The following is a 13,343-nucleotide window of genomic DNA, read 5'->3' as shown; positions in this document are numbered from 1 at the left end:
GCTGGAAGTGTTGTTGAGAGAGAGAGTGGCTGTTGTAAATGTCCTGAAGCACTGGCAGACTGCAGCCAGTGATTCACTCTGCTGTCCTGAGTACATGCTGGAGTTTGCCTCGCTCCTGTGAGGTGGAGCATTCAAACCAGATGGCTACTAATGAGTCAAGGATGCACTCGATGATCGCTGTGTAAAACCATCAGAGCCTGTGGCAGATTGAATTTCTTCAGCTGCCGCACAAAGAACATCCTCTGGTTTACTGTCTTGGTCCTTCTCTCCCACCGTGTTCCTCTCCCACTTCAGGTCTCTGGATGTGGTGGTGCCCAGGAGCTGGAGTGGAAACCACAAAGCCTCTCATATTGAAGGGTAGTAGGGGGGAGGGGTTGAGTCTGAAGTCCACAAGCTGGGATAGTTTCACCTGCAGGAGCTCTGCCATTACAGTGTTAAAAGCTGAGCTGTAGTCCACAAACTACAGCATGTAGCATAAAGTGTAGGTTGGCAGCAGCATTGACAGCCCTATTTGCTCTGTCATGCAAATAGCAGTGGATAGAGCAAAAGATCTAGTTGTAAGTGGGCTAGGACCAGCTAGAAGTCTTTCATAACTACACAGGTAAGTCCTGTGGTGTTTGGTTTTTAGGAGACGTGGTGATGGTGGTGGACCTGAAGCACTTAGAAACAACACAAAGTTTTGTTGAAGATGTTGATGATCATTGGTGCTAGTTGATCACAGCTTTAGGGTGGATGGTAAGACAAGACCTGGGACTTGTCTCACCTTTTTGTCTCCTGACAGACAGATTATCTGGTGGCAGAGGTGAGAGCGATAGATTCGGGAAGGTGACCATTGGACTTGGGGGTACTTTCAAATCTGCAATAGATCAATAGGTGGAGGATTTTTTCTCATCTTGTATTTGGTAATAGGCTTTTTCAAGCTGAAGTTGGGTCGTTATCAGCAATGTGGCTATTCAGCTTGTTTTGAATAGCTTTACTTCGATGTTTTAATCCTTTCATCCAGCCTGTACTTTACCTCCTTGTAGAGAATTCCATCCCTACTCATGAATATGGCATTTTGCCGACGACATCTCAGTTCAGCTGATAATCATGATTTTTCAGTGCTGCATTGCTCCTGTTTCTCATCGGCATGCAGATGCCTTTGCAAAAACTGATATAACACGTCATGCTGTCAGTGAAGTTCCTCCCGCAGGCATTGTGTGTGGAATTCAGCGAGCCGTCTGCCTGTCCCCACTGACTTCCTCCCATTACTTCATGTGCTTATAGAACTCACGAATGAATTATGCTATAGCATTTAGCAAGGGGAAAAGGAATGCGCGTGTCACTAAAAGCCATATGGATTGTGTTAGGTGAGTTCTGTTAGCAGTCCAGAAAAGCCCTTGTACACCCACCCCTCTACATGTTTGCAGCTCCGTGTGTTGAGTGGCCAGCATATTGCTTGAAGTCAACGTTAGCCTTTTACAGAGCCTGCTTCAGGATTACCACAAAGTATTTATCAGTGATCCGGTGTCATTGATCCGTCAGTGATCCGGAGTCAATGACAACGATCAGTCTCTCACGGAGAACATCAGCGACACAGTGTGACACTACGGCATGCTAGTGTTTGGGTGACAAATTTTGGGGCGCATCCATCTGAACTGAGAACGTCCCAGCCTCCATTGCTTCAACAGCAATAGGCTTTCGTGTGAAGATGCTGATCGCCCCAGTCCCTTTGTTCAGTGTTGTTTCAGAACGCAGAGTTTCCAGCAGCCCTCTTCTTTTATTTTCTCTCTTGTGCTGTGTCCTACTTTTTTCGATGCAATTCTTAACAACATCATCTAAAAAATTGGCATGGTCCAAGCTTATGTCTTATAGTCGCTATTCCCCATGCCCTCTCTAACTAAGGTGCTCCTCCATAACTAATGACCTTAATTACATCAAATCTGCCTTTTCCTTTTGATCTCCTCCCTGTGAGCTGGCATTTGTTTGTCACACAAACGTCTACAGATGTACAGATTTCCACTAGAAAAAAAATGTGCTCCTGCGGTCTAGGAGCCTTGCTTCTCCTCTGTTCTCTGATGAACACGTTTCATGCTTTTTTTCAGCTGTATGTCAGCCACTTTCTGTTTGTGCCAACTTTTGAATTGAACACTTTAGGAATAGGCAATTTGGGATTTTTGGAGAAAAATAAGTCTTTGGGCTGAGGCAGAGCAAACATAATATAAAGGTGTTTCGCTCTTTCCCTGTCTTGTTCTTCTGTAACTGTGTTCTGCTCTGGAATTCTATCTCCCTCCACATCAGTTTGCAGTGCACAGTGACAAGTAAAAAGGTAAAACAGCTCATTATGTATTAAGTACAGGAATTACTTTTAACATTGTCCCCCTTAATACACAAATTTAAAAAATAAATTATTAGAAGGCTCTAATACAAACTGACAGTTACATCTATGCTGATACTCTCACATAGGCTACCATATAAATATTGCCACTGAGGTAGCAAATTCTTTGTACCTGGATATTTCAGTGAACTTGGCAATGCTGTCTTTCTGTTCCTGCAGCAGCAAATGTACTATCTCTACCTTTACAAGGAGAAACACAAAAACACAATAAAGTACAAAATGGTAATTTTAATATCAATGTTAATAGTTTAGACTTATATACTAATGTTAATAGTTTATACATATACATGTATGTGTTCATCACTATATAACTGTACATAAAACAGCTTCAACTGCATATCCAACTTCCAACTAACTTGCACTAAGTAGCTTATCAAAATCAAGTCAGAATATTATATATGTATTCAATGGATATTGATTATTGTAAAAATGTATATTCCTCTTAGTCCAAATACTATGGAGTGGCAGCAACAGATCCAGTCTTCTCGGACAGGCCCGACTTCCTCTGGTACTCCCGATGTGTGGGCTAGGCCTGGGATTATACGTAGTGTACATATTACTTTATTGTGACTGAGGCAGCAGAGAGGAAGCGAGAGGTGAAGTTCCATTTTCATGTTCTTTATTGTTCATACTTTTTCTACGTTGCATCACCAAGTCTAGTGGATGGGTCGGAGCGGAGCTTCTCTCCAGTAGGCTCGTGTCATTTGGCTACTAATGTGCAGCCTCGTCCTTTTGAACCTGTGGGTGTATAAATACACGTGCAGGTCAATAAGGTGCAGGTGTCTCCTGTCAGAAGACAGGTGATTGTGATCGAGGAAAGCAAGTGACAGGGTCCTGGTCCTGCGGGGGCGTGTCTCCCCCTTTTTGGTACCGGTCTACCGTGACATTTACAGGCAGTGATCTTCAGATCACAATATACACCTAGTGATGACTTCATTAGGTACACCTGCTTTATAGCTATAGAGCACTTAATCACCAAATTCTTCTGTAGTCATATGTTAATTGACATATGAGGGTAACTTGCATTGTTCTATATATACATATAGATAGAGATAAACCCAAAGGTTGCATCCTTGCAGTGTTATTCTATCATCTCAGCTGGACTGAGTGGACTCAATTATTGAAATCCTGCATAAATATTCCCATGGCAGTAGAACCATATTCATAACTAAACACAATAAACACAATATAAATAGATTCAACAAGAAAATGACTCATGACTCAGTACTAATCACATGCCTCAGGTGTACATTTCAGTTAATACTTGTGGTGTTGCTGTATAACATTTATGGGAAAACCCAGTTGAATTCCCTTTGGAATGCATGGGAACTAGGAATGCCTCATGGGCAAATCGCTTTCATTAGCTATGGAAGACACATAAAGACCATGGAATTTACATGAAGCACACACTCTACTGCCATGAAATTCCCCCCCAAAAACCCATGGAAGTTTAGAGGGGTTCCATGGAATTTTCATGATCACGTTTCAAAACATAAATAAAAAATAAGCTATTATAAAGGCCCCGTGAGAATGCTATTGCATGTGATGCGTGAAGTAGCATAAGATTACACAAACATTCCTGCCTTAGGCAAGTACTGGCACTTGTATAATAGAAGGGATAGGAAGGTGTGGCGTGATATTTTCTCATGGTCTTTAATGAGAGTTGTATCACTACATTCAACAGATATAGCTGTTACAATATCATTTCCATAATCAAGTGACTCATTGAGATGCTTTAAAAAAAAACAAAAAACAAGAATAATAATCACCACCCTTCATAATGCATGATTCATATATAACATGCAGGGGTGGGAAACAAAGGGCTAGTCTGACTGCAAGATTTAATTTCAATCAAGCAGGAGCACCTGCTTGATACAACTGATTAAGTGGCAAAAAATCCCCCAAAACCCCCCCAAAAAACAAAACATAGCACTTAAAAACAAATGTATAATCCAAATACATCATCATATATTACAATCCATTTGAATTTCGGCTCAATATCGGTCATTAAAGGTTTAAAAAAGAGAAAAACCTGCCCATGAATATACCCGTGTTATAGGTGTATAGTTACATTGACTGAAGGACAGACTCATACAGCTCTGCTCTTGGAGTTCTCAGGGCTAGAAAGATACATCTGAGCAGGGAACACACCAAAATGTGCTGCACTCCTTCCCACTAGGACTGCATGGTGCTGCTATGCCATGTCTAACCTGGCAACCACCCCCTACCCTGGTCATCACTGACCAGTTTCAGACCACATGAGGACTGGTGACCTGATACTGGACTGTTAGGCCATTCACAGCACATGAGAGACACTCACCAATCAGTGTGGCTAAGACAGGGCAAAGCGGAGTTTTAACATGTTGTGCTTCATGTTTCACTGCTTGGTTAAGAGTGGTTCAACACCTACAAGTTAGAAGCTGAGTACTGATATAGCTTTGGAGGATAAAGGACACAAATTATGCATGGTGAGAGGTGTTGTACAGCCTCTGCACATTTATGCAGCATTCGTAATGAATAAACTGTTTAATATTTAGTTTGTTTTTAGGTTATTGGATTGAACACAGGCATACTTTTTTTTTTTTTTCTAGAATATGGCTTCCTGACAAAAACACATGATTGCCTAATAAGTGAAGCTTTAATTGAACTTATGCTGTTCCTCATGAAAACAGCAAAACTATGTTAAGAGGAAACACTGGCGTGTCTGATTTTCATCTTATATTTAATTTCTTAATTAGTTAAACTATAATAATCAGATGACAATAACAAATAATTAATTAAAACGTATTTTCCCATTTTAAAATGGCACACAAAAAGAGACTCTTTTTGATAGCCCCTGGTAAGTGTGGCCGTTTGTGTTAGATCTTCTAACCTCCCGAATAGGATACAGGTTATTCAGGTCATTTGAACTTACTGTCTCTGAAACTCGTCTGACAGATAGATCAGGTGTCACTCTGTTTACATCATATGCAGTATTGTTGAGGATCATACACTATCATAAAACCACCTCCCTTTGGCACAGTTACTCCTGGACTGAGACACCCAAGAACATCCATATTCTTCATTAAATAATTTAATATTTTACAGCTGCAGGCTATTACATCACAAGAACACACTAAATTAAAAACTTTAATTCTGTTTAAAGTTCTGTAGTCTTGCAAAAGCATGAGAAATTATTTTACTCAAATGAGACAGGGCTTAAAAAAGGACATGTTGTGCTTTCTTTGGAATAACAATAAAAACATTGGCACTCTTTGACAGTGATAGTGTAGGTGTCTGACACCTTTGACAGATCTCATCACACATAAGGCCAGTGTAGGCTGAGCATTCAGGGACTACAAAGTGGCACTCGATAACCCCTCTAGAGGCTTTAAAAATGTCTAAAATATACATTCAGCAGCGCGTTGGTGGGGATGGGGTATTAGAATGACAGCAGTGTAAGAACACCTTGAGGAGCAAGTTGTGACAAACTGAATCTAACATGTTACATATTATGAACTATAGCCTTAGCAAAAGAGATGCTTAACCTCTGTGAAGTGTGGTCTTCCATAACAAAAAGAACCAGTAACCAATAATGTAAGCTAGTGTGTGTGTATATATATATATATATATATATATATATATATATATATATATATATATATATATATATATATATATATATATATCTCACACAAGGCTAGAACAGATCGTTGCTTGATTGCAAAAAACAAGAAAAAAAAGAATAGGCATTAAATTACTCCATTCTTTCACTCTCCCCCTTTTAAGATAGTATAGTATATACGATATATATTGTATATAGTATACTAGCTTACTTTCACACAAAAAAACTTTTACTAATGTATTGTCAATTTTGTCAAAAATGTGTACTAGAATTAATTTTGCACAGAAGCAGCACTTATCTTAGCTAGAAGCAGACATTGTCCCTAAATGTGACCATAGCTATCTGAATCCACTATTGTAGATCAGTAATATATTTGAGGATAGAGTACATTTACTGAGGTCTACTTTTCAACATTGAAAACCTGTTGCCTGAAAGAATATTGCTAGGAGACGTTTACCAGTTGTCTGGACAGTCTCGTAATGGTCAAAGCTGACACCAGAAAAAAGTTTAGTCTTAAGTAAATATATTACTTTGCAGGCAATTATTTTCACAGCTATACACTGAGTAATGACTTTATTGGGCACACTGCTCTGTTGTTGTGCCTCTAGGCTACAATACTCTTCTTTGTCAGACACTTTTTCTGTAAAATCACTGAATGATGGTCACTTGTCTTGTTCTCATGACATATTCACAATATTTGGCCTCTTTTTTGAATGAGAGTTTTGATAAAAATGATCAGTAATATCTGAGTATTTATCCAGAGCAACTTACAATTCTGACAGAAGACAATTTGAGCAATTGAGGGATAAGGGTCTTGCTCAGGAGCCCAACAGTAGCAACCTGGCTGTGATGGGGCTTGGACTGGCAACCTTCTTATTAGTAGTCAACCACTGAGCTACCACTACCCTCACTGGTATGACATAGCTATAGAGCAGGTTTAACTAACAAGGGGAACACGTTGTTTGTGTGTGTGTGTGTGTGTGTGTGTGTGTGTGTGTGTGTGTGTGTTTGGCACATATTGGAAGCACTGCTTGCGCCACTGATAAAGGATCCTTTTCCAAAATGTCCTGCTTCTTTAGAAATGTTTTGCCACCTCTCTCTCTCTCTCTCTCTCTCTCTCTCTCTCTCTCTCTCTCTCTCTCTCTAAAACACGGTGTACATAGTATACACTGAGTAAGTAAAAATCTGGCTTAAATCTGACAGAAAAACCAACAACAGGTTAATTTAAAACATTGTATGAGGCAGTCAGTCATTTCCGTTAACACTTGTCATAGTTGCCCTGACTTGCTTTAATGACGAAAATAAGTTAACCGAAGTATGCGTTATTCTGCAGAATAGTATGCAGGAATATTCTACCAATACTTGAAACCTACATAAATATTCCGTCATAGCAAAACCGCGTTTTGCTCAGTTTAACCGATTCAGTCAAATATTTAGGGATAAGATCGATGAATCATTCTCTCAAATATTTTATATTTCTTTCACTCTCATTCTCCCTTCTCCATGGGAATGTCTCTTGAAGGCCGTTGGGAAGTTCCACAAAATAATATCATCTGCTTTCCAGTAAGTGATGTGGGAGTGTCACTGTAATATATAACAGAGAGAACGTCCCCTTTCTCCTCAAATCGCACTTTGCCTAAAACTGTTTTCGGGAGAGTCACTCTTACTTCTTGTTCTTTCCGTTCGTCTATTTCTCTATTTCTCTTCGAAATCATGGGTTTTGCGTCCAGAGCTCTTTGTCTGTCCCTTGTTATGGTCACTTGCCTCCAGCTCCAGAATGGTAAGGTCGCAACGACGCACTTGGGACATTTAGCTTTTAATTAAATGTCCTTGCTTATCATGAATTTGTATTAGTTTAATCAGTGACGTATCTCTGAACCGATTAATGGATTAATGGATTAATGACTGAAGACTGAATACGATGCTAATTACTAAATGCATACGATTTTAAAGTACAGTCGGGAACTTACTTTTGTTTAGTATTAGTTTCTGTATAACAAAAAAATATCTTTAGACGCCAACGAACAAGTATAATTGCATGGCAATAACTTAAAAAACGTGTTTCAGCTGTATCGATTCAGCGCGGTCTTCTTCCTCTAAGCGTGCATTTAATATCTGTTGATTTACATTTTTGATCCGCAGCACAAACGGTCTCCGACAGATGCTTGTGTCCGATCACTACAGCTAGGTTTTACTCCTGGAACGACATCAAGGAGTTCTCCGTCACTAAACCTAAGAGCCACTGCAACGCCATCGAGCTCATGTGAGAGTCCTCCGCCTTTTAATAGCTTCAGGCGGATAATGCGATATGCCAACTTACGTTGCCTTCCCTTGTGTAGAATTATAAGGTTATAGTTAAAGATATAACACTGTTATACATGGCTCATATTAATTTAAACCTACTGAAATTGCATTATTAATATGTTTTTTTTTTCCTTCTGGTTTAAAGATTGACATTGAAGAAGGCAGAGACGGAAGAGAACATTCAACGCTGCCTGGACACTAAAACTAAACAGGCCAAGTTGCTTAAGATATGCTGGAACAGGTACGAACGTAATACAGAACTTAACATCTCAGTTCAGGTCTCAGCACTGCACTAATTGTGGGTTAGCCTCAATGCAGTTATGGCAGCTCTTCACTGGGTGTCTGAAGACACTTAACAACTGACATAGTAGATCAGTAATCCAACCAACCTTGCTCCTGCAGGTATAATTTCTAGTGCAAATATAACACAATCCATCCAAAACCCACTAATAATGGGTTAGGTCTGAAATGAAACTAAGTGCATTTATGTGTTTGTCATTTTAGCACACGTGATCCAATTTATCAGCTGCTGTCAAAATGTGCAGTGCACAGAATATCTAGGGGTATTATGAGAAACACTAGTTGAAACATTAAAGGTGCCATCTATTCTAGCAGAGCATTGTAATATTAAGTGAAAATCTTATTTTATTTCACCCTTATTTCACCCTTATGTGAAATAAAGTAATGAAAAATGTCTTTGTAAATTCACTGCATGACATTGGTCATTTTCAGCCATCATTAGTGGCATTACCTTGGCAGTACCACATTATCTGGCGATACCTCTAGAGATGTGGACAGTTTGCTGAGATGGAAGAGTTGCTATTAATCTGACATCTTATTCTTCTGACAGGAAAAATAAAGATGGCAGCAAAGAAACTGTCAAGCTTTCCGAGTGTGGATTTTCCAAATGCACTGAAAGAAAGTGAAAGCAGCCTACATGTATATAACTCTGGGTTGGAGGGAAAAGAAGACTGGAAATTTCAGGAATGTCATGGGTGGGAATTTCTGTGTCATGTGCCCCAACAAGAGCCAATGGGAAAGCTGTTGTCTTGGCTTCTGGTCCCACCTCCTACAGGCCATGGCAGGACAGATCCTGGGAGGGGAAGCTTCCAGAAACTGTCAGAAAACAGATACTGTCCAGAAAGATTCATGGCTGTTCAGTGTCCCTACAGTGAAGCTGTATCAGAGCACTTCTGAATGTCTCATCTTATACAAGAAGGGCACCTTATGTTCTTAAAGCCAGTATTTAAACAAACACTTTATTTATTTTGATGAATACACTACTTTTAATAAATTTTTATATTTTACCAAATACAAACCAGATTTCATGTGTCAGATTCATTTAAAATGGTCAGTGGAAAGCAAAACATATAAAATAAGAAATTGTAAGTACAAAACCCCACAAAATTATAATTTAGAGAGAAAGAGAGGGAGAGAGCAAAACGCAACCAAATCTTCCAGAACTCAACATAAGTTTTTGTTGGTTGCATGTGCTTTGCGTCAGAAGTGCCCAGTACAGTATTATGAAGACTTCGCTGCTCAAAAACATGCACCTCAAGTAATCAGTAAATCATCAAGTTCAGCAATTGTTTTAGAATGTAGAAAGTTTTAGAAATAGAAAGTTGAGCTCCAACAGTCTAAGTAATGTTGTCCCAGGTACTGGAATTGGTGGCAGGGGGTGGGGGTTTGTTTGGGAAAGAGACCCATCTACTGGCTGCTTTGGAGCACTTGACCCCAGTCACCTTCTCCATAACATGACATTTACCTCTACAACACATGTTCTGCAGCGAAAACAGTATCTAACGAGTAGCCTTTTCCCTCAAGTCTGTGTAAAACAAGAGGGGTACAGTGAATTGTCTATCCGACATAAATTGGCACAGAACCATGCCACGTGAAGCATGAACGGCTACCGCCTCCAAAAGTTCAGTCAGTCAGACTCGATTTGCTACACTGAGGACTGATCGCGAAAGACAGAGTGGTTTGATGCTGAATGTCGACCATGTCTTGTATGCAGAGATGAAGTTGCCTGCAGTGACTCTCTGTGTGTGCGCGGTTGTGTGTTCATCCCAGTGTTCTCCAGGGAAATCAAGGCCTTTCTCTGGGTGTGGGGGAGAATAGATCCACAATAAATTTCCACACTCTGTCAGTCCATATAGCTGGCTGGCACTTTGTGTTCATGTGCTCGTTCTCTCACTCTCTCTCTCTTTACCCCCTCTCTCTCTCTCTTTCTCTCTCTCTCTCTCTTTACCCCCCCCCCCTCTCTCTCTATATATATATTCTTGCGTTCATCCTCCTCTTTCGGACATACTACGACATCAAGCAAGTGCCATCTCAAACTTGAAATAATAATTGCTTGGGTTCGGCGGCCCAATTCTCAAGAGAAGCTATATATATATATCTCACACAAAGCTAGAACAGATTGTTGCTTTGATTGCAAAAATAAAAAATGAATAGGGATTAAATTATTCCATTCTCTCACTCTCCCCTTTGTCTCTCTGCGTTGTCTGTCAGCAAAGAGAAACGTCACCATTGTGCTGTAAAGGAAAACTATACCATTCAATTACATGAAATAAATCTCAGCAGGAAAACAGCAGGCAAACTGCTATATTTTTACAAACACTGTAATACCTCTTTTAAAATGCAACATGCAACATTCCAATCAATACTTAGAGCCAATTATGATACCCTGGCATATCCCTGCAAACAAGACTTTAGACTAATGCTGCATGCAGCTGTACAGTGTACACACACCACTTGTTTTATTAGGACCTTTACCTTCTAGGTGTTTTCATTCACAGTTGGCGCTAGCCATCTTCCAATACGGCATCAGTGGCCCAATTCTGAGCACAGGACCAGAATATGGCGGGAAATATATGGCTGGCAGACCCTTCTTCACGCAGCACCTACGCACACGGAAAAGCCTCCAGCTGCATTGCCTTTCCTCGGACCGCAGTGCATGATGACATGACCGTGTCGAAAATGTCCAGAGTAACATCCAGTCAGCGGTGGTCCTATGGACACAAGCCAAAGGACGGATGGTGGAGCATGGTGACGGCACACAGCAGGGTAGAGATTGACTGACAATCCACATTTTTAAAAAGGTGTTAAAGCTCGGGGTTATAATAAAAAGCACGTAGGGACAGGGATATCGTCCAGGCCTGTGGAAATTCACCTGCTCCCTGCCAAACCCCTACATTGTAATGGAAGGAGCTCTTGACAGCAAACGATGCCCTTATTGTAGCATGCAAATCAAAATGGAGTAATCCCATCAATGTGACACTTACACTCAGAATGCAGTGCTGTTAAAACATTCTGTACAGCCGGAAATTGCCACTCTAATTTTAAAGGCTATTTCCATTTTTTCCCATTTTCCTTCTGAACAGTTTAATGGTAATCTTCTGAAAAAGCGTGATTAAGAAACGACGTATTGAGTTCATATTCAGACTATCATAATCCACAACATTGGTGGTTTTATATAATGTCCTCTTATAACTACTAATGATGCAATAGGCACTTTCACATAAACATTTATTAATTTATGGCATTTTAAATTCTTGATATGTATCATTCTCTTTGCTTTGAAATCTTTGTCTTTCTCTCTTTCCCTCACACATTCCAGTATTGTTGATTACTATTGTCCCCATCCGTACCATGCTGTCCAACAAACCTTACACTGCTCGTCAGATGTGCCGAAAAAACTTTTCCCTACGTTTGCATCACAATCTTTTATTTACACTGCCGGAGCAGCTTTTTGATGCGGATGTCATACAAAAGAAAGGAATCATAAATGGGCCCAGAGTGTCCGTCGGCGTGCGATATTCATGCTGTGTGGTGCGGCACAGGGACGCTTTCATGCATTCTACATGCTGCGGATAATAAAAAATATGAGACTTCAATTAAAGCAACTGATATCTGGGCCCCCCCAACGTACAAAAAAAATAAATAAATAAAAGAGAAAGAGTGAGAAAAACAAATGTCACAATGCACTACCATGGAGGCCCCCAGCAACTTCAGTAAGGGGAGGCCTTTTGGTGCAGCAAATAATCCGTTATGACAGCTTGCTTGGTTTCGCCTCTCACAGAAGCGTTCCTCTTGTCAGTGTCTAGTTACAGGGAGATTCAGATGATTCAGATGACCCGACCATCTGACCACCTTGACGCGATAAATAAAGAATGGGAAAGATCTTCAGCTGCAGCGCGTCTGCTCCATGGGCCAGAGAGAGAGAGAGAGAGAGAGAGAGAGAGAGAGAGAGAGAGAGAGAGAGAGAGAGAGAGAGAGCATGAGCAAGAAGTTACTGTTGTTAACTTCATCATTGCTCCTAGTTTATATTTGAAAGTGACGTTTAACTTTCCAGTACCTGGTCACAGGAAGTTCTTTACACATCCTGTGAATGCAGCATTGACAGAGTCGTCTTCTGACGAGCCACGGTGGACCCCGTCTGGGTAAAAACGTCCACCCTGATGTTCCTTATCTCATGGCTGGGGGCTACAGCATGTTGCTAGTACATTGCATCATTATCCTGACACAGAAAGGGGGACCCTCTTTAGAGTGAACTGATTGGCTAATGCATGGCTGTTCCAGGAAGGCCAGTTTGTGTGAATGTGACGTGAAGGGTACAAGGCTATAATTTGTCAGGGTGTAGTTACTTATTTTCGGGTGTTTTTTTTTTTTTTTTTGTAAATGCATAGCAGTCTTGGACTGTTGTGAAGGTGTGCCAATGGGTGTAAACACAAGTGCGCACACACTCACATACACACATGCACGTGCGCACACATATGCACACACGCACACACATGAACACAAACACACACACACACACACACACACACACACACACACACAAAGAAAAGTTTAGTTGCGCTTACATGCACTACTCACTAGGATTATGCATGGGTGAGGTAGTGGAGCAGCATAATTTAAAACAACTCTGACTGCACTCAGCTTTCCAAGGACTCTGACACTGAGCGTGTGCAGTAACACACAGAGACATTTCCTCACCCCACGCTTGATCTACCAGCAAGTAACACTGCCATGTGCCGCACTGCACCCTACACAACA

The 13,343-nt window shown here is 40.6% G+C and overlaps 1 protein-coding gene and 1 long non-coding RNA gene across 3 annotated transcripts; one reads left to right on the top strand and one right to left on the bottom strand.

Moving 5' to 3' along the window:
- Nucleotides 1–347: 347 nt before the first annotated feature.
- Nucleotides 348–12,761, bottom strand: LOC118242605 (uncharacterized). Of its 2 annotated transcripts, none has more exons than XR_004776933.2 (4): nucleotides 12,643–12,761; nucleotides 12,276–12,485; nucleotides 11,061–11,296; nucleotides 348–3,115 (listed from the first exon to the last, which is right to left on the bottom strand). It is a non-coding gene; the product is annotated as an uncharacterized LOC118242605 (long non-coding RNA). The 2 variants fall into 2 exon arrangements; XR_004776932.2 differs by lacking the exon at nucleotides 348–3,115 and adding an exon at nucleotides 9,476–10,383.
- Nucleotides 7,601–9,603, top strand: cxcl18b (chemokine (C-X-C motif) ligand 18b). The gene is made up of 4 exons (XM_027008394.3): nucleotides 7,601–7,761; nucleotides 8,124–8,244; nucleotides 8,431–8,526; nucleotides 9,136–9,603. Exons 1-4 carry the CDS (start codon nucleotides 7,695–7,697, stop codon nucleotides 9,209–9,211), a joined length of 360 nt encoding a protein of 119 aa, XP_026864195.2. The 5' UTR covers nucleotides 7,601–7,694; the 3' UTR covers nucleotides 9,212–9,603.
- Nucleotides 12,762–13,343: the final 582 nt, after the last annotated feature.

The sequence above is a fragment of the Electrophorus electricus genome, chromosome 18 (assembly GCF_041902795.1).
Source record: "Electrophorus electricus isolate QZ-2024a chromosome 18, ASM4190279v1, whole genome shotgun sequence".
Lineage (NCBI taxonomy): Eukaryota > Metazoa > Chordata > Actinopteri > Gymnotiformes > Gymnotidae > Electrophorus > Electrophorus electricus.
Note: the sequence above shows the minus strand (reverse complement) of the source record. Positions and strands in the feature narration are given on the sequence as shown.